Genomic DNA, 19,591 nt, shown 5'->3' with positions numbered 1-19,591 from the left:
CAGCATACCTTGGAGGCTATTAAGGCAAATATTTCCAGTGTGCCTCTCTTCACGGAGAATAAAGATATGCAGGATTTACTTAATTCTGCCAGTCTTGTTAACAAGCATTCATTACACTGTGGTTTTGACGTTCTTGAAGCTTCCTGCAGGGCTGCAGCTACTGTATCTGTTATCAGGAGGCATGCTTGGCTCAGGGAACAGCCCCTTCCAGAGCCTGTCAAGGCCAAACTTTTAGATGTACCTTTATACAAGGATAGTCTTTTTGGCAGTAAAGCGGAGGAGGTGCTCAAGAAGATCGAGGATAAGGCCAAGTCCATGCAAACAGTTAGACTTTCTGCAAGTTTGACCTCCTCGCTTTAGCAGGAACTACCCTTCTAAGAGTTGGATGTTTCCTGATACCAGCACACAGAACTGTTCTAGGACCAGAGGTTATAAATCTGGTAGGGGTCATGGGGCTACCCCTCAAAGGACTAAACAATGGCATGCTTCCACTTCTAAGTCAAGAAGTTCTAAGCTTGCATCTCAGTCCAAGCATTCTCAATTACTTTGTCCAACTTCTGCCTGTTCCTGCTTGCCCGGAGTTTCCTTTAGGAGGAAGGTTGGCCATTTTTGCAAAGGTCTGGGCCATGACAAATGGGTACTCGGAACTGTATCTGTAGGACACAAGTTTTCTTTCCACACCTTTCCTGTGCACAAAGGATTCCCTGACATTCCTTCAAATCAAAGGGCAGAAGTAGACAATCAGATTTTGTCTCTGTTGCATCTGGGTGCAATAGAATCAGTTCCTGCTCTGCAGGTAAGCCATGGCTTTATTCCAGACTTTTCTTGGTGCCAAAAAAAGAAGGCACCTGGCGGCCTATCCTAGATCTATCCATTCGGAACTCATTTTTTTGGTGATTCCAAAGTTCAAAATGCTCACTCTTCATCAGTTGCTACCAATGTTGGACAAGGACTCCTGGCTGGTATCTTTGGATCTCAAAGAAGCTTATCTGCACATCCCTATCTGGGAAAGCTGCATGCAGTTCCTTCACTTCAGAGTGGGCAAGCAACATTATCAATTCTCTGCGCTGCCCTTTGTAAAAACTCTGGGAGCAGTAGATAAGCCAAAGTGCCTGGCTCCAGTCATTGCCTTTTGCAGGCAGAAGAAAATTCAGATTTACCCTTACTTGGATGACTGTCTGATTCAAGCAAAGTCTTGAACAGCTGTTAAAGGATTTGGAATTTGTGAAGATTCTTCTCTTTTCCCTGGGTTACACTCTCAACGAGCAAAAGTAAAAAATGGTACCATCAAAGGAGATAGCATTCCTGGGAGTGAGTCTGAATACAGCCGCCCAGATGATATGTCTCACCCAGGAGAAGCAGACAACTCTTTCAGCTTACTTCAAGGAGTTGGCAAGCCTGTCCCAGTTCCTGCAAGGAAATACCTGCAAGCTCTGGGATTCATGGCCTCTTGTATTCTCATGATTCCATATGCAAAGCTGCATATGAGGAAATTGCAATGTTACCTCAAGAACCTTTGGTGTCAACATACACAGGATCTGGATGTGATTATTCCTCTGTTTCCTTGTCTGCAGAGATAGTTTCTATGGTGGGCGACAGCCTGTTTGCAAAACAAGGGCATGCCTGTCTGTCTACCTACTGCAATTCAAGTTCTGACCACAGACTCATCGGACTATGCATGGGGAGCTCACTTGGATGGCAGATGCATACAGGGACATTGGAACGCCAAGCAATGCACTTGCACATAAACCTAAAGGAATTAATTGTAGTTTAACAGGCCTTACTGGCTTTCAAGCATCTTCTTTCACCTGGAACTCTGCTGGACAGAACAGACAACACCACAGTCATTGTGGTACATCAACAAACAGGGAGGGTCTCATTCTTACCCCCTGTGCAGACAGAGCATGATTCTATGGTCCACAGCAGCATCATTGGGCCTACATCTTATAGCTCAGTTTCTTCCAGGGAGACTCCTTGTTTTGGCAGACCAGTTGAGCAGACAAACCGTGGATCCTCACGAGTGGTAGCTGAACAGAACAGTCTTTTACAGCATCATTCAGCATTTGGGCACTCCGCAGGTGGATCTTTTCTCCTCCCCGGACAACCACCTTCTGCCACTTTTTTGCACCAGACAGCATCACAGCAAAGCCTGGAAAGTGGATGCTCTGTCTTTCCCTTGGTCACTTCTTTCAATTTATGCCTTCCCTCCTCTTCCTCTTCTTCCCAGAGTGTTGTTGAAGATCAGGGACTAAAGACCAAGGACCATTCTCATAGCTCCAGACTGGCACAGGCAGCATTGGTATCCTCTGCTTCACAGTCTCTCCCAATTTCCTCTGTGGCATCTTCCTCTGAAACCAGATCTTTTGGTTCAGAAAGGGGGGAAATTCTGCATCCTCATCTTCAGACTCCCCATTTGGCAGCTTGGCTCATTGTATGAATCAATCTACTACTTCTTCCCTTTCCCAGCAGGTGGTTGACGTACTTCGTGAGACCAGGAGGCCTAGCACTAGAAAGTCCTATGCTGGCAAATGGGAAAGATTCTCTCATTGGATGCAGGCAAAAGGGGAATCTTCTTCTCAGCCTACTCTTCCTCTGATCCTGGAATACTTGGCTGAATTGCTTCAAAGTGGACTTTCCTTTTCTTCTATCAAGATTCATGCTTCAGCTATTTCTGCTTACTGTTCTTTTGAACAGCCCATTTTCTCTCATCCCTGATGAAAATGTTTCTCAGAGCTGCTAGCAACTTAAAACCTCTCAGAAGGGCACCTACTCCGGCCTGGGACCTGAATTTTGTGTTGGTGAAGCTCACTCTTCCTCCTTTTGAGCCAGATGCCACTGCAAACGTAAAGTATTTCTCTTGGAAAACTGCATTCCTTTTGGCTATTTCTTCAGCAAGGAGAGTTTCAGAACTGCAGTCTTTGGCTGTGGTGCCTTTTTCTCATCTTCCATGCAGATCGTTTCTCCCTGAGGACCAATCCCTCTCTTATGCCGAAGGTGGTTTCTAGCCTGACTCTTAATCAGTCTGTACACCTTCCTACATTCTTTCCTAATCCTCAAAATAGAGAGGACAGGATCCTGCATTCTCTTGATGTACACAGACAGCTCAGATTCTACTTGGACAGGACTAAGGATCTTTGGAAATCAGCTCAGCTGTTGGTCAGCTTTGCTCCTGGAACTCAGGGCAAAGCTATTTCTAAGCAAACCATTTCTAAATGGATTGCACACTATATTACTTTTTGTTATTCCTTTCATGGCAAGGTTCCTCCTTAAGGAGTGAGGACCCACTCCACAAGAGCAGCCTCCACTTCTGCAACTTTTTTAATGGGTGTCCCTACTGAAGACATTTTAGAGGCTGCCACATGGTCTTCTGTGCACATTTTTTTACAAAGCATTATAAAATTGCCTTTGTTTTCTAGATCCAGGGTGGGGTTTGCCACTGCAGTTCTGCAGGGCATTCTCTCCAATCCACGATTGCTTTGTTACCTCCTCCCTCTTCTTTGGGCTTTGGTAATCAACCCATTTGTTAGGACTGCAGTAAAACACGATGAACATAGTACAGTTGTGTACACTTACCATAAATGTAGATGTTAGTGTATTCACTGTTGCAGTCCTGGTTTCCCTCCCTCCTTCCCGGTTTTGGTTTTCTCCTGCTCTCCTTTCCTAAGGTGCAGGCTTTATTTGGTTTACCAAGGATGCTTTATATTTCATCTAAACATTGTTTACTTGGGGGCTCCTGACATTTGTGGCAAGAAAGACTGAGGAAGTGACGTCTGCTGCCTCCTTTTTTTATCGAGGATACTGACGTCCTATACAACCAATGGCAGCCGACGTCATATCCCCTTACCTTTGGTATTCGGGCCGATCGAGGGCTACCGGGGCCGATAACACATTTGTTATGACTGCAACAATGAATACACTCAAATATCTACATTTATGGTAAGTGTACACAACTGTACTTTCCCCTGATAGTCAGGACTCCCGGCTTATCTTCTCCTGTCAAAAGAATCCTGGTGGTGGCTCATAAGTCTTCCACCAGAAAGGTGTACTCCAATAAATGGAGACTTTTTTCGATCTGGGCTTCATAACATGACTTAGATCCTTTCACTGCCCCAGTTTCTGCAGTGCTGGAAATTTTAACTGGAATCTTTCAGCAAGGTGCCAATTTTTCCACGTTCGAAGTTCAACTTGCTGCAGTTTCTAATTTTCATGTGGGGGATAATACAGTTTCCTTAGCATCTTCAAAACTTTGCAAGGCCTTCCTCAAAGATACCTTTCTTCTTTGACCCATGGTGAAGGACTGTATGCCAGGGTGGGATCTTACGTGAATGCTACAGGCCTTTGAACCTGCAGGCAAGCTGGATCTAAAATTTCTATCCTGAAAGACTGCATTCTTGAAGAGTTTTGGAACTTCAGGCATTGTCAGTCAAAGCCCCTTATATGGTTTTTCATAAGGACAGGGTGTCCTTGTGTACTAATCCATCCTTTCTCCCTAAAGTAGCTTCAGAGGCCAACATTAATCAGGTGATCAATCTCCCGATCTTTTTTCCAAATTTTCAAAATAAGGGAGAATACAAATTGCATTTATTGGATGTGCACAGACAATTACATTTCTACCTGCACAGGACTAAAACCTTTCGTAAATCCGACCAACATTTCATTTCCGACTCTAAACGCTTGTTAGGGAAACCAGTAAGGTCACTATTGTCTGTTGGATTTCCCAGTGTATCATTCGGGCGTATTCTGCCAGAGGGATTTCCCTGCCAGGCCATGTGAAGGCACATTCCACCAGATCGGGTTCCTATCACGTCATCTAACATTTACAAGTTCGAACCACATATGGTCGAAAACATATGTTGAATTTGTAAAAAGTTTGAGCGTGTGAATGGAAATCTCCATAGGCGGAGGTTTCCATTCACTTCAATGTGGTGTGATCTTGGAGTTGGTATATTTAAGTAGCGGGTGGTGGGCCCCCCACTTACATCAGTTTATTTTGTTGTCTGTTATTTTTTTTTTTTTTTTTTTTTTTAATTAGGTAGTTGAAGTTATGTAACTTCAAACATAATGGTTCGACCATTAGGTGTTCGAAGTTACGCAACTTCAACTATGTGATATAGACCACACCAGATCTATGGCTACTTCAGCTGCCTTTTGGTCCAGAATTTTGTTAGACGATATTTGTTCTGCGGCTACTTGGTCCTTATCTCATACCTTCATCTCAAATTATAAGTCGGACATCATATCCAGGAACAGAACATCCTTTGACTCTGCCATGCTCCGGAATATCCTTCCATGAGGGCCTCCCAGGCGTTTAGTAGCTGGGGACTCTGTCCCACAGGTTGAAGATAAAATGAAGACAACAACTTCAGATAAAGAAGTTATGTACTCACCATAACATTCCATCTGAGTTGTTGTTTCTCATTTGTCTTCAGTCGTCCTTCCCTCCTTCTCCCTGCCTTGTGTAAACTGGCTGTTCTATGAGTACAGGAGGTGGTCACTGTCAGGGTGCCTCTTAGTCTTCTCCTTCTTCATGGATTTTGGTAGGGACAAGGTTGTGTTGGTTCGGGTGAGAATGTTAGATTGGGCAGCAAATTCGATCTGAAGGGAGGAAGGAGACGGGGGCATTATGGGTTAGAGGAGGAGCTTTGCGCTCGGATCATATGCTGGCTATACGGCCGAGTCGGATCTGAGATGGATCCAGGAACCCACAGGTTGAAGACAAATAAAGAACAACAACTCGAATGGATCGTTATGGTGAGTACATAACTTCTTTGTTTCCTAGCATTTACCTTTCTGGGGCTCTAACCTCCCTCTGTCAGTTGGCATGAAAGCCACTCTTAATTCTGCTGATCTCAAGCTGCTTGAGTGCTTGTGTGTGTGGAAGGTGTCCTGAAGCTTTGAAGCTTGTTTACTTTACAGTTGTTACCTGTATAGCTAAGGCTAGTGCAGCAGTGACCATTCAAACATCTGTTCTAGTAAGTTTACTTAAGCAACTGTACTTTCTTCCTCAAACTTTTGTGGATGTAAAAGTTGTATTTATGTATTAGTAAAATATGTGAGAAGTTAACAGCTGAGTGAGGTGGACGATAAAGAACAATTGAAATAATAAATCTCTCCAACTTTGTCCCCATGTAACACAACAGATACTTTGAAGGTAGGGTACAGAAACATTTTTTTTTCCTGAAACAAATGAGCCTGACTTATGTGAGTTAAATATGTGGATATTTTTTTTTCAACTGATTTTAAACTACTAGCATAATGTAGTGTTAGATGATATAGAATGAATTGGTAGTTATCTTTCACTACTGAGATATTCATATGAAGCAGAAACATATGTAACTCTACATTTTAGTCAGTAGCTAAAACTAACAGGCCAGTATAAAAAAAATTGGACATAACATATTTCTCTTTTTTTTGTTTCTGCAGTTGCTTGCTGGACAAAAGAAAAGTGCCCCTTTCTGGACCTTTGAGTATTATCAAACATTTTTTGATGTTGATACTCGTCAGGTTTGTTCTTTTTATGTTAAACTGTGTCAAACCTATTGTTTTTTACTAGTAGAAGGTTTTATCCATTACATTCTGTTATGCGATAAATTATTTTGAAGCAAAGCAATTCTTATTGTCAGATATATGGTGTTTGTTTCTAAGAAGAAAAATGTTTGATTAACAAGACGCATAACCTACATAGTATATATGCATTTTCTGTTTCCAGTGGAAAGGAACCATTTTTCTGGTTTATTTTTGCAAACTTTTATCAACTGCTTAGCTCTGCTGTGAAAGATCTTTGCTGATTGATAAAAAACAGAGTGTAGTGATGTGGACATCTTCATGTTTCCTCAGTTGGGCAGGATGATAGTAATCTGGAGTATTTTGCCATCCTTTTAACTTTGTGGTGACAGCAAGCATACTGCAGTAAGATTTGTGGGCTGAAGCAGATTTCTGTGTGCTTGTTTCCTCCAAGTGCTGAAATCTTTTGTCAGAATTGAAAACTATCACTGTAGTTTATTTCCGCAGATATGTCAACAGAGAAACACTGTTGGCGTTGGACAAGCATTTTAATCCAGGTACTATTATCAGCAGATACATTTCTCCTAAATTGTTTTTCTCCTTGGAACCTTAACAACTTTCTTGCCTTTCCCATTTTTGTGCTCATTACTTCACCCTCCCATTTTAAACACTTGTTTGTTTGAACTGCACTGTCTCTAAGGAAGTTATTCTGAGCATTGTCTCATTTTTTCACATCATTTCTCCTGTCTACATTTTGTATGTCCTGTGTCTGTTGTATATTTTATATTCGGAACAATGCCTTCATCCTGCTTATTAATATATTTCGTCATCATGTTCTTTGCAATCTCTTTGGGTTCTTTAAGCATATTTATTGAAGTATTTCATGTGACATGTGATACAGCCACTGTTTGATGTTATTGCCTTTTTATTCCTTGTCTTTGGTTTGTTTTAATAAAACATGACCTTCCAGATTGAAGCTTTATTGTGGGCAGGTATTCACTTCCATCACAGTGATATTTCTGAGGTATACACAATGAAAAGGTGGATTGAAGATGTAGTGTGTCCATGAAAGCAATTGTTCCATCTGACACTTGATCACAGTTACACAATCATGAATCTTTAATTGTCTGGGTTTGCTTTGTGTGTGTGTGTGTGTGTGTGTGTGTGTGTGTGTGTGTGTGTGTGTGTGTGTGTGTGTGTGTGTGTGTGTGTGTGTGTGTGTGTGTGTGTGTGTGTGTGTTAGGTGAAATAAATTTGATACAAAATAGAATCTTTTTCACTTGATTTAGGCTAAACATTGAATATGTACACAGTCATTTCTGTCCAGAGTGGGGGTAGTCTGCTTGTGAAAACAGCTGACCTACAATCACTTGATCACAGTTGAATAATGATGTATCTGGATTGTAAGTTTCAGTGTGTGTATATATGAAACAAGCTGCAGAATTGAGAGACCCTGTCTAGAAAATTTGAAATACTTCTCATTTAAAAAAATCAGCACATCTTTTGTTTGTATCTTAAATAATGCTGTTTTCTGTCATCTATAATTAAGCACTTAGCTTGATTACAAAGGTGTCTAAATTGTATGAGATCAGTGGGATGCTTGTACTTGCTGTTTTTTTCCATATTTTGTCCCTGGCAGTCATAATTTGCTTGGTGGCTCTGGAGAGCCATTTGTTGTGATTTGGTTTTAACTCTTTTTTTTTTTGTCTTACTGGAGCTAGTTTTCTTAGTGTTCAGGAATGTGGAATTAAAGAACTCAGCCTCATCAAGGGGCAGGACCTTTAGTATATTCCAAATGATGTTTCTCAGGCTTTCATTAAGAGTTAATAGGATTAAAGTTGCTGAGATTTCTAGTTTGTTTGTATTGGAGTTGGGATGGCATTGAGTTGGTTTTGTGTAGTATAATGGCTGGTAGGTGGTCACTAATGCTGCATGGAAGTGTGCCTGCTGCTATTTTATGTGGGTCAGAGACTAGTATCCAGTCAAGAATTGATACTGTCTTTATTTCTATTGGGTCTAGTTGTATCTGTTATTAGCTGTATAAAGTTGAAGAGGTTGATATTAGATGGTGGCGTGTGACTTAAGAAATCTAGCCAATTTATGTTATTGCCTAGTATAATTGTCTCATTATTTATATTGTTTGATATCCAGGCACTTGTATCTTCAAGAAGGGGGTATATATAGCTATAATGCAGAGATACTTAGAGTTGTTCAGTTTGAGTAGTGATATGAGTATCTAGGCTGTACAGAACTGAGGAATAGGACTGGAATATAGGGTAATAGTGAGGGTATTAGGAAAGACTATAGCAGCACCACTTCCTTTTTTACAGGGTCTGTCAGCCCATAGACAGGTGTACCTGGGGGGAGGAATTTTAAATCTTTTATGTAGGGTTTTATCCCAGTTGCAGCTGCAGCTAATATGTCTGCTGGTTTATTCAAGGATATCCCGGCATGAAATTCTGGTATTTTGTTTCTGATACTTTGGAGATTAATTGTTATGATGTGAACTAGGGAGGTTGGCATTCAAGGGGTTGTGTCCACGGTTTGGGTGGATATCTCAATATAAGAATATGTTGGTTTGCTTGTACAGATAGTTTATAGGTGGGAGGTTTATTTTTAAGTGACTGGAGATAGCTGTATGGTTGTATATGCTTTTATGGAAGGGAAGTAGTTTTAGTTTGCCATGTAGAAGTAAGTCAAGTGCATAGAGGCTAGGGGAGATACCCGAGTAGCTGGAGAGGGCTGGGAGTTGTATAGCAGTTGTAGATGTGACTTTCTGGAGTACAGAAGCTATGTTTAAGGATGTTGGTTGAGATAAGAGGCATATTACTAGCATAGTAAAAGGGTAAGGGAACAAAGCAACGAGATAGGTGTATGGGTGGAGAGCGTATTTGATAAGGTGAAGTTTTTTGATTTGTTCATTTTTTAATGATAGTTTAGACATAATAGTAAATATTATGGATAAAAAATGAGGGAGGTATGGTAATATGACAGTACTAGACTATTATATGTACTGTCAAAGGGTTGACTGGTTAGATTATTGGATGAGGGAGAGAGAGGGGTATTAACTGTTATTGGATGATTGAATGGGTGGGGGAGATGGTTGTTGGGTGATGGAGTGGAGGGAGGAGTTATGGTGAGAATAAATTTAATTGATGCATGGGTGAGTGGGAATGGGGGGTAGGGGAGTGGAGTGAGCCTGAAATTCTAATGCCTGGTATTATTCAATAACTGCAACAATCTGAGTTGCAAGTGCCAGGACATGTATATGAGGCAACAGCAGGGGCTGTCTGTAAAATCAGGCCTTTTAGTTAAAAAAATTTTTTTACAAAGACTTTGTTAATATTTTACAAGTACTCCTGGTGTCTAGTGGTGGCACAGTAGACCAACACTGTTGCTTGTGTGAGTGATGAGGGTAAAGGGTTTGAGTCCTGTTAAGTAACTTTAGGGTATGCTATCTAAAATATTGCTGGTGTTTAGTGTTTCCCTACCCCACCCCACCTCTTTTATTCTGTAAAACTTTGCTGTGTTACTTTTTAAGTGACTTAAGGGATGATGTAAAGATTTAGCCCAGGGGTCTAGTGCACCCCAACAATGTTGCAGGATTTACTCATTAGTTTTAGGGAGTGTAGAGGTATGACATCTGCTCAAAAATGCCCATTGCCCCCTCCACACACCCGATCATATTCGCACACATACGCCTACCCTAAATATTTCCTAACTAACATCCCTACTGTGACCTCAAAAGCAAAGAAACACTCGTGTACACACACACACACACACACACACACACACACACACACACACACACACACACACCTGTACCTTATACCACTCATACCTCTTCATACACACATACACGCAAATACCCCCCCCCCCCACATACACACATATGCACACACCACCAACACTACTTGTCCACTAAACTCTCCTGCACTTACCTTTAAGATGATCAGGTGAATGTAAGCTTTTGGCTCATTAACACGGTTAGCCAAGGTAACTTACACAGCCAAGGGATTCTCTGAATTGTTTGGCTGTGTAAATGTCTTACTACAGGCATTTCTGAGAGGCAAATGTTTGCCTAATTAGCCCAGGCCACTTCCCCAAAAGTCCACCACTGACCTGCACCTCTTCGTAGTGCAACAGAGTCATACGGCTGTTTCAAAACTGGAAATAGTTACCTCAAGGTCTACACAAGGATTACATCTCACATTAGCCTTTCTAAGTTTGGCCCATTCTGATTTTCATTACTTTGCCACACAAAGTACACGTCTTTTGATGTAGTAGCAATAGTGAGAGGTGCAAGGCTAATGTTATTGCATACCCAACCAGGCCTGTGTTTTTTTTTTGGCTTTTGCTTATAGGTTCATAGGTAGGTATTAGGCTGTCTGCCCGAGGGTATTTATAAGCCTAGCCAGAGTGTGTCGGCTTTCACTGCCCCATTGATTAATTAACTGAGCCTCTGTCAAGCAGAGCCAATGAAGTGATCCCAGTGGTGTACTTTCTGTTACCCATCCACTCGTCAAGGCTTCTCTTGAAGAGTGTTAGTGAGGGGCTCTGCCTAATGTAGTTAGGAATTTTGTTCCAAAGCATGGGGAGTCTCTGACAGGAATCTGTCCTTCCAGCATGTTCTATTTTTTGTTGGGGCGAGGTTTAGCTCACTAGAGCGCGTGGCTCGCAGTGACCTTGGATTTCTGTAGGTGGAGCATGTCCATCAATTCTGAGTTGGACATGGCTTTGTAAGTCAGGCAGAGATCACCTCTGAGTAAGCGATATGCCACTGAGTACAGCCGGAGTTTTTTCAGTTGGGCTGCATAGGACATATGTTTGAGGCCAGTAATCCTCTTGGCGAGGTGCTTTTGTGGTCTTTCAAGCTGTTGGAAGTGTCTTGTGAGGTACATCCCAAATGGGGCATTGTACTCTATGATGGGTATGATGAGTGACGAGTAGAGGGGCACTATAACCTCTTTATTTCTAGATGCGAACCCCTTGGTAATTAGATGGGCCACATAGAAGGATTTCCTAACTACTTTGGCAATATGATTGTCAAAGGAGAAATTACTATCTACCTGGGTCCCCAAATCTCTTATTACCTCTTCTGTATTAAGTGGGCTGCCGCCTATGTGGTAATTCATGGGTGTTTTGTTTTTCCCAGTCGGGATGACTATGCATTTTTTGGCATTTAGCTTGAGGCCATGACTTTGACACCAGGTGTCTGTCTCAGTAAGGCCTTTTTGGAGGATGTGAGTGTCAGCCGGAGAGTCAATTATGGCTCCCAGTTTGCAGTCCTTGGCGAACTTGGTTAGCCATAGTCCTCCTGTGTTTGCCTGTACTTCTGAGAAATATATGCTGAACAGTAGGGGTCCCAGAACTGAGCCTTGCGGGGCACCACTTGTGCCTGGCTTGGAGTCGGACCTGGTGCCCGCTATTCTTACCATGTGAGTTCTGTCTGTAAGCCAGTTGGAAACCCATCTTATGACGTAGGGGTTTATGTTCAGGCTGGTGAGTTTTTCTATAATACCCGAGTGAGGAATGGTGTCGAACGCCTTGGCGACATCAAGGTAGGCTGTGTGAACCACCTTTCCCTCATCTATGGCCTTGGTAACTGTCTCGAAGAAGTCAACCAGGTTTAGTAGGCATGACCTGCCCTTAACAAAGCCGAACTGGGTCGGGTCAAGTGTTTGGAGGTTCCCAATTTCTTTGTTAATGAGTTCCATGATGATGCGTTCCATAGCCTTGCAGACCAGGCTAGTCTGGCTTATGGGGCAATAGTTACTAAGGTCAGTTGTGGCTCCTCCTTTGTGGAGCAGAATAACCATTGATGTGTGCCATTCTGTGGGCATGTAGCCTGTGGAGAGGCTGAGGTTGAACAGCGTGTTTAGGTGGGGGGGTTAGTTCATTCTGTAGTTCGTGCAAGACGCAGCCTGGGACACCATCTGGCCCCATTGATGCTGTGTTTTTGGCTTTTGAAAGGGCTGTTTTCACCTGTGCTTCTGTGATTTCCGGGACACTACACTTTTCCGGTATCGTTGTGGGCCCTTTTGAAGGTGAGAGGGAGTTGAAGTTTGCACTGAATCTATCTGCCAGTATGTTGGCAATATCAGTAGGTTCAGTATATTTTGTGCTATTTTGAGCATATCTGCGAGTTGCCACTTAGATTTTTGACATAGCTAAAGAAGGCTTTGTGGTTATCTTTCGAGTCCTTGGCTATTTTTCTTTCGAAGTTAGCCTTGGATGATTTTATGAGGGACCTTAGTTTCTTACTGATACTGATCAGGGATGTCTTTCCTTCTTGGGATTTGCTTTTTTTTCTGAACTAGTTTCTTCCTTTTGTTGTATAACCTGTTTATGGCAGGGGTCCACCAGACTGGTTTCCTTCTCTTAGGGGAGGGAGTCTTGGTTTTGCTAGGGATGGCATGATCCATGCATCCTTGTAGGTGCTCATAGAGTGCAATTGTAAAGGATTCTGCATATTGGGCAGTGTTATCCTTTAGCATGGGTGCTGTGAAACTTACCACCTCTGACTTAAGTAAGGTGAAGTTTGCTTTAGAAAAGTTTTTCACTGTGATTTCCTTGGTTGGGGGGGGGGGTGTAGACACTCAGAGTGATTAGTTTATGGTGTGATCTAACCAGTGACGGGTTGACCTCCGGTACGGAGCACCTGTCGCCCATGTTGGTGATGACCAAGTCCAATATGTTGTGGCCTCTGGTAGGGGAGTTTACCAGCTGATCCAGGGCATTTGAGTTGATAAATTCCAGGAAGCGCTGAGCCTGGGAGTTTGTACTCAAGTAGTTTTCCCAGTTAATGGTAGGGTAATTGAAATCTCCCAAGATCAGGGTGTTCGGTAGGACCTTCATGTTTTCTAGTGTCTCCAGAAAGGCGGAGTGGTGGTCCTGGGTCATGGAGGGTGATCTGTAGCAGGCCACAATTTGCATTGCAGATTTGCCAGATGTTAGTTGCACATGGATGATCTCAGAGGTATCATGCTGCACCACTAACCTGGAGGTGTGGGTATCCTTGATGAATATGGATGCACCCCCTCCTTTTGTGTTTTGGTCCGTGTTCTGTGGCTGAAATGTGTGGTTTGAGTTGTAGCCCAGTAGTGCTGGAGTACTCTCTGGAGCCTTGAACAAGGTTTCAGTTACTGCACAGATGTTGACGTTCTCCATACTTAGGAGTGCTTCGAGCGCATGCATTTTGAGATTCAAACTCCTGGCGTTGAGTAGCATAACCCTCAGTTTTTTACTTGTGCTGTTTATGGAGGTGGGTTTGAATTTTGAGCCTTGCCTAAAAAAGGCACTATGGGGGCACCAATAGCCTTGGCCAGTATTTGAAAGCCAAGGGGTGACAGGTGCAAGCCGTCTCTTGCGAAGCAATGCAGCTTGTCGAGCATGTCATCCCAGGCTGACAGACACTGGATCCCCTTTGAATGACACCAGAAGCTTAGCCAATTGTTGAAATTGATAATTTTTTCTTTATACTGAGGTATCATTCTTGGTGAGGGCAGGATGCTACTCTGGGTCAGGCTTATCGCTTTTACTTGTATGGACAGGCATCAGTGTGGTGTGGCATACGATCCGAACTCTCATGCCACAAACCATTTAACTTAGATCAAGAATAATTGTTTCCAAAACACAAGAAAATAATTTGCAAACAAAAAATTTGTTAATGCACCAGTTGAGTTTGTTACACAGCACTGAAAGTACTGTCATTAACTATACATATGCCATTTCCATTCATGCTCTCCCATCCATGCATTCATAGGCAATTAGGCACATACATGCAGAAAGCAGTCTCTTGTGTGCAGCAGTACACAATATGTAATGACAAACTGCCAACTCCTTCCAGTTATGTTTTATTGCAGTCTTTAGGTTGTCTGATGATGAGGAGAATGTGATATTAGTCATTGTGGTGCATGTATATATTTTGGGGGAATTTGCCATGTGTCATTTTATGGCTTCATAGGTTCATAGGTGTTTACTAGGCTAAAGACCACAAGGGCCTTTTTAAGCCTAGCCATGCATACCAAATCTCTGACAAGTTCTGAAACCCTTGGTAAGTGTAAGCAGGAGTTTGGGAGATGAACCATTTACAGGTTACCTGTGTCCATTAGAGACATAGGTGCCAAACCAGGGATGAATTTCTGGTTTCCCATCCAATTGTTTAAGTTGCACTTGAATTGGGTTAGGGAGGAACTCTGCTTCACATGGATGGGGAGCCTATTCCATAGACATGTCTCTGGGACATATACCTATCTCTCCAGCAGGACCTATTTATATCACAGGCAAGGTTTAAGTCTTTAGAATGGGTTATGGGTAATTCTGGTTCTGTTTGTTTTGTGGATATGCAGGAGGTCCATCAGAGTAGGCTCTGACAATGTCCTGTATGCCAGCAATAGATCTCCCCTCAAACGCCTGTAGGAAACAGAATACAGGGATAGGGCCTTGAGGTGGTCTGCATGGACGTTTTAGCTACGACCTGTATTCTTTTAGTGAGAAACCTCTGTGGACTTTCCAGTTGTTGGGAATGCCTGGTTAGGTACATACCAAAGGGGGTATTGTAGGATCATAGGAAGTTACTAGGCTATTGGCCCTGAGGCCCTTACAAGCCTAACCAAGAATTTAGCCCTTGTTCCAAGAAGTCAGGACCTAATGCCACTGTCCAGCAAGGGCATAGGTGGAATCCCAAGGGTGTATTTTCTGTTCCCCATCCAGTTATCCAGGTTGTGCTTAAAAAGGGTTAATGAGGTACTCTGCTTGACATGGAGAGGAAGTCTATTCCACAAAAGGGGAGTCTCTGGGACACGCATCTGTCACACCAAGTCCTGTTGATGTCAGACCAGGTTGAGGTCACGAGTGCGGGTTACTCAAGTGAAGCTTGACTTGCGCATATGCAGCAGTGCCATCAAGGAAGGGTCTGAGATTGCTTTGTATGCCAGACAGAGGTCACCTTTGAGGAGTCTGTAGGAGACTGACTAGAGGGACAGGGCCTTTAGCCTATCTGTGTAGGGTAGATGTTTGAGGCCATGGATTCTCTTGGTTAATTGTGGTCTCTCCAGCTGCAGCATGTGCTTTGTGAGGTACATGCCGAAAGGGGATTGTACTAAACAATGGATCTTATAAGGGAAGAATACAGGGATGTTATGACCACCTTGTCCCTGGATGAGATACCCTTACCAATGAGGTGGGCCATGTAGAAAGTTTTCCATACAATGGAGGCAATATGGTGGTAAAAAGTTTGTTTGCTATCAACTTGAGTGCCCAAGTCCCAGTCATAGGAGATTCCATTGTGAGATGCACAGATGTGTCCCTCATCAGGCTGGGTAAGGAGAAAGTCACAGTTAGTTGTTTGTCTGGTGCCAGAATCCACCATATCACCCATGCACTCAAGTCTCTCAACAGGTACTGTTCTGACTCTTATCATAGTCCTTGTTGGCGTGAATGACCCGAGACGTACCTCCCTGGGTTAATTCCCTGTTCCTCATTGAACTGCGATCACTCAAACTTTTGAACTCAAACTACACTACCCAGGTGATGTAGTGTAGTTGATGTATTTGGGTTTGCAAAACTGCCTCTTCGAAAACTGCAAGTCAACATTATCAGACTGTCAACTGCAGTTTGCAAATCTAATTGTAAACCACCTAGAACACTCTTTCTGAGGTAGTACTGACTTTGTAAACCATGGTAAGAAGTCTGGAGTGCATGCTGCAAATAACCGTTTTGGTGAGATACAGTTGTACCTGGGATGTAGCAATACTTTGACAAAATGTAAGTTTTCAAGACATATAGAACAGGAATAAAAACAAATCTAGACTGTGCAGGAATTAGCTTAGACTAATCCTGGGATAGTTCCATAAAATGTATTCATAACATATTTTATCGTTTGTTCTAGGTTCTAGATAGAATTAAAGGATCAATTTTGCCTATACCTGGCCGTAATTTTGTGAGGCTGTACATTCGCAGTAATCCTGATCTGTATGGTAAGTGTGGTATACTTTGGAGAGCTTTATGTAAATGTATATATGCAATGCTTCCATTTCTGTTCTGATTATGTCAGATTGTAAGATTTTTACTGGCTGCAGGTTTCTTTGTAGAAAGAGAACCCAATTAGGTTTATAAATTATTTAAATTAATAAGTAAAGATGAGTAAGATTTTCATGTAGAAATTGGCAGAATTTTTTGCAGGTACTTTAAGTAGCATGAATTGCAACAGCCCATGATTTTGCCATTAAATACTTTACCGAAGTGGACCAATCTCTTCCCAGTGCTTTGGGTTAAATAAAGTCTGTGACACTTCATGATTGCTTAATTGCAGTTTTGCAGTATTTGTCTTTTTTCTGTCCACTCAGGGTACTGTGCACTCCATATTAGTTTTACATTATTGAACATTAGGCACCATTTATGTCGTGTAAACTACCTTGGCACAACCCTCCATAAGTGTGCCATGGTTCTACAACAGCTGAATGACTGAGGGAGTATTTGTTACTAAAAAGAGTCCTACAGTTTTGTTTTGGTACATTTTATACCTTCTGTAGAAAAAGTATGATAATAATTCTTTGTAGGAGTTATGACAAAGAAATGGCTGGGAGTGCCTGTACTGCATTTCTGGTATACAAGTTCTCCATATAGTTTGTGCGTGTAAAATATATATCGTGTGTGTGTGTGTGTGTGTGTGTGTGTGTGTGTGTGTGTGTGTGTGTGTGTGTGTGTGTGTGTGTATATATATATATATATATATATATATATATATATATATATATATATATATATATGTACGCACACACACAGGCATACATGTGGGTATCCAGACATGTCAAATTTACAGTGGTCAACCTATTTACTGTCGACCAATTATGATTGATATCTGTGCAAGATTGACAGACCCAGGAAATCAGAAGCCTTTGTCACAGGTATTGTGTGACCTTGGAGTCAGCATACATAATTTGCAGCGGTTGTGGTGATGCAGCCCCCCACACCCCTGCAAAAAAAACTTTAGTTTTGTTATACACCTTCTGTATATTATCCTTGGAGCATTTACTGTAGCATGTCATTGTGTTTTTGTTGACATGAGTCAGCATTAAGCAGCCTGAAAATTCCATGGATCGATTATTAGTAGTACATCCATAGACAGATTTTATAGATATGGGTATATATAAGTAGGTAAATATCTAAAGTTTTAAAGCAACTGAAGGCGCAAATATATTTAAAAAAAAGCAGTGTCATTTGCACAACCAAACTACAACCTGCTTTTTATTCTTAGTTTGCAAGCTGTTTTCCCTATTTATAGTATTGCAGAGGTAATGTTGACAGTCAACAGAGGTAGGTCCACCACATAGACACAGACGCATACAGTTCTTCCAACAACAAGCTACAAGTTTAGGTTGTATGAGCTGCCATACCTCTAAACCTCTTTAGTCAAGAATTCTGAGCATGGTCAAAACTAACAGGGAACAAAGTCCTAAAACAAAGGACATTTTTTACACTCCAGTACACTTTTGAAGTTAAATTAATAGAACGACAGATTTTGCATCAACATGCATTTTCCGAACAGTAACTATGAACATTAAACTCTAATGCTTGACATCACTGACTGACTGTAAACCTCAGTAAATTAACAGAAAATCAGAAAGGTTGTGCAAGTGAGGGACAGTTGAGGGGTATGTGGTCAGCAAAATTAGGCAATAATGGAGAACACTGGATTTGAAATGGTGTCTTTGTCCCTTTTTGAACCTGCAGTTTCCACTTCCCACAACATTGTATTTGGAAGACCATATTGTTAGTGGTGTTTCTTCTGCCAAGAGGATCTCTGAATTTCAAGCACTTACGGCAGTTGCATCTTTCTGTTTTTTCATAAGGACAGCGTTTCTTCATACCAATCCTTTTTTTTTTTTTGCTCAAGGTGGTTAATGATTTGTCCTTCAGTCTATTCATCTTCTTTCTTTTTTCCTCTTTCTTCACAGAATCCCATTGAGAGGGTTCTTCACACCTTCAGTTTACATAGACAGCTCTGATATTACTTAGACAAGACGAACATACCAGGAAATCTGATTGGCTTTTTGTTTTCTTTCATACTTGGAAATTGGGTCTGTTGGTGTCTAAGCAAACTATCTCCTCCTGGATTTCTAAGGCCATTTCTTTTTGCTAGTTTTTTCATGGTAAGCAGCTTACTTTTTTGTTTGTGCTCCAAGACAAACATATCAGGAAATCTGAGTGGGTTTTTTTGTTTTCTTTCATACTTGGAAATTGGGTTTGTTGGTATCTAATCAAACTGCCTCCTCCTGCATTTCTAAGGCCATTTCTTTTTGCTGTTCTTTTCATGGTAAGCAGCTTTGTTTTTCTGTTTGTGCTCATTTTATCAGGACATTGGCCACTTAATGTGCTTTTTCCAAGGGTCTGGATACTAGATCCATTTTGAAAACTACTACTTGGTCTTCTGTTCACACCTTCTCCAAACATTACAAGTTGGATGCTATTTCTAGGGCAGGGCTGGTTTTTGCCAGGGCTATCCCTCATGTTTTTTTTTTTTTTTTTTTTTAGGGTTCTTCTATGGCTTCCTCCTTGTACTCTTTCAAGAGTGAAGAATACTGCAGCAGTGATAAGGAAGGACATAGTCAAGTTGTGTAAGAGAGTTTACCATAACAATAGATGTCCTACTTCTCACTGTAATTATTCAGCCCCTCCCTCCTACCCCTTCTTACATTCTATCACCTTCCTCCTAGATATCGTATCTTTCTTACATTTGTTTATTTGTTATTTATTAACCAGGAAAGTCCGACATGGAACAATGCCAATATTCAGCGGAGGCCCGGGGAGAAACACTCCAGATGCATGTCTTTGAATGTGGGAGGAAACCGGAGCGCAGGGAGGACATGCAGACTCCACACAGAAGACACTCCAGCTGAGAATCGAACCTGAGACCCTCTTGCTGTGAGGCGACAATGCTACCACTGCACTGCCATGCATTTCTTTTTCTTCTTCCTCTTCCTCCTCTCCTGGATGTACATGTTATTGCTTTCCTCTGGTTCTTCTGGGACACTTCGTTTCTAATGATTAGGAGCTTGTACATCACATTTGTACCATGCACCTT

The 19,591-nt window shown here is 41.9% G+C and overlaps 1 protein-coding gene across 6 annotated transcripts in view; it reads left to right on the top strand.

Annotated features, from left to right (window-relative positions):
- YIPF1 (Yip1 domain family member 1) overlaps positions 1 to 19,591 on the top strand; it is a 293,231-nt gene that overhangs the window by 50,220 nt on the left and 223,420 nt on the right. For all 6 annotated transcript variants that reach the window (XM_044085462.1, XM_044085465.1, XM_044085463.1 and 3 more), the window contains exons 4-5: positions 6,424 to 6,504; positions 16,397 to 16,484. In XM_044085462.1, coding sequence (XP_043941397.1) covers positions 6,424 to 6,504; positions 16,397 to 16,484 — 169 coding nt within the window. The remainder of the gene's footprint in view (positions 1 to 6,423; positions 6,505 to 16,396; positions 16,485 to 19,591) is intronic.

This window comes from Protopterus annectens, chromosome 10.part0 (genome assembly GCF_019279795.1).
Source record: "Protopterus annectens isolate FY-2018-M chromosome 10.part0, PAN1.0, whole genome shotgun sequence".
In the NCBI taxonomy this organism is placed as follows: Eukaryota; Metazoa; Chordata; order Ceratodontiformes; family Protopteridae; genus Protopterus; species Protopterus annectens.
Note: the sequence above shows the minus strand (reverse complement) of the source record. Positions and strands in the feature narration are given on the sequence as shown.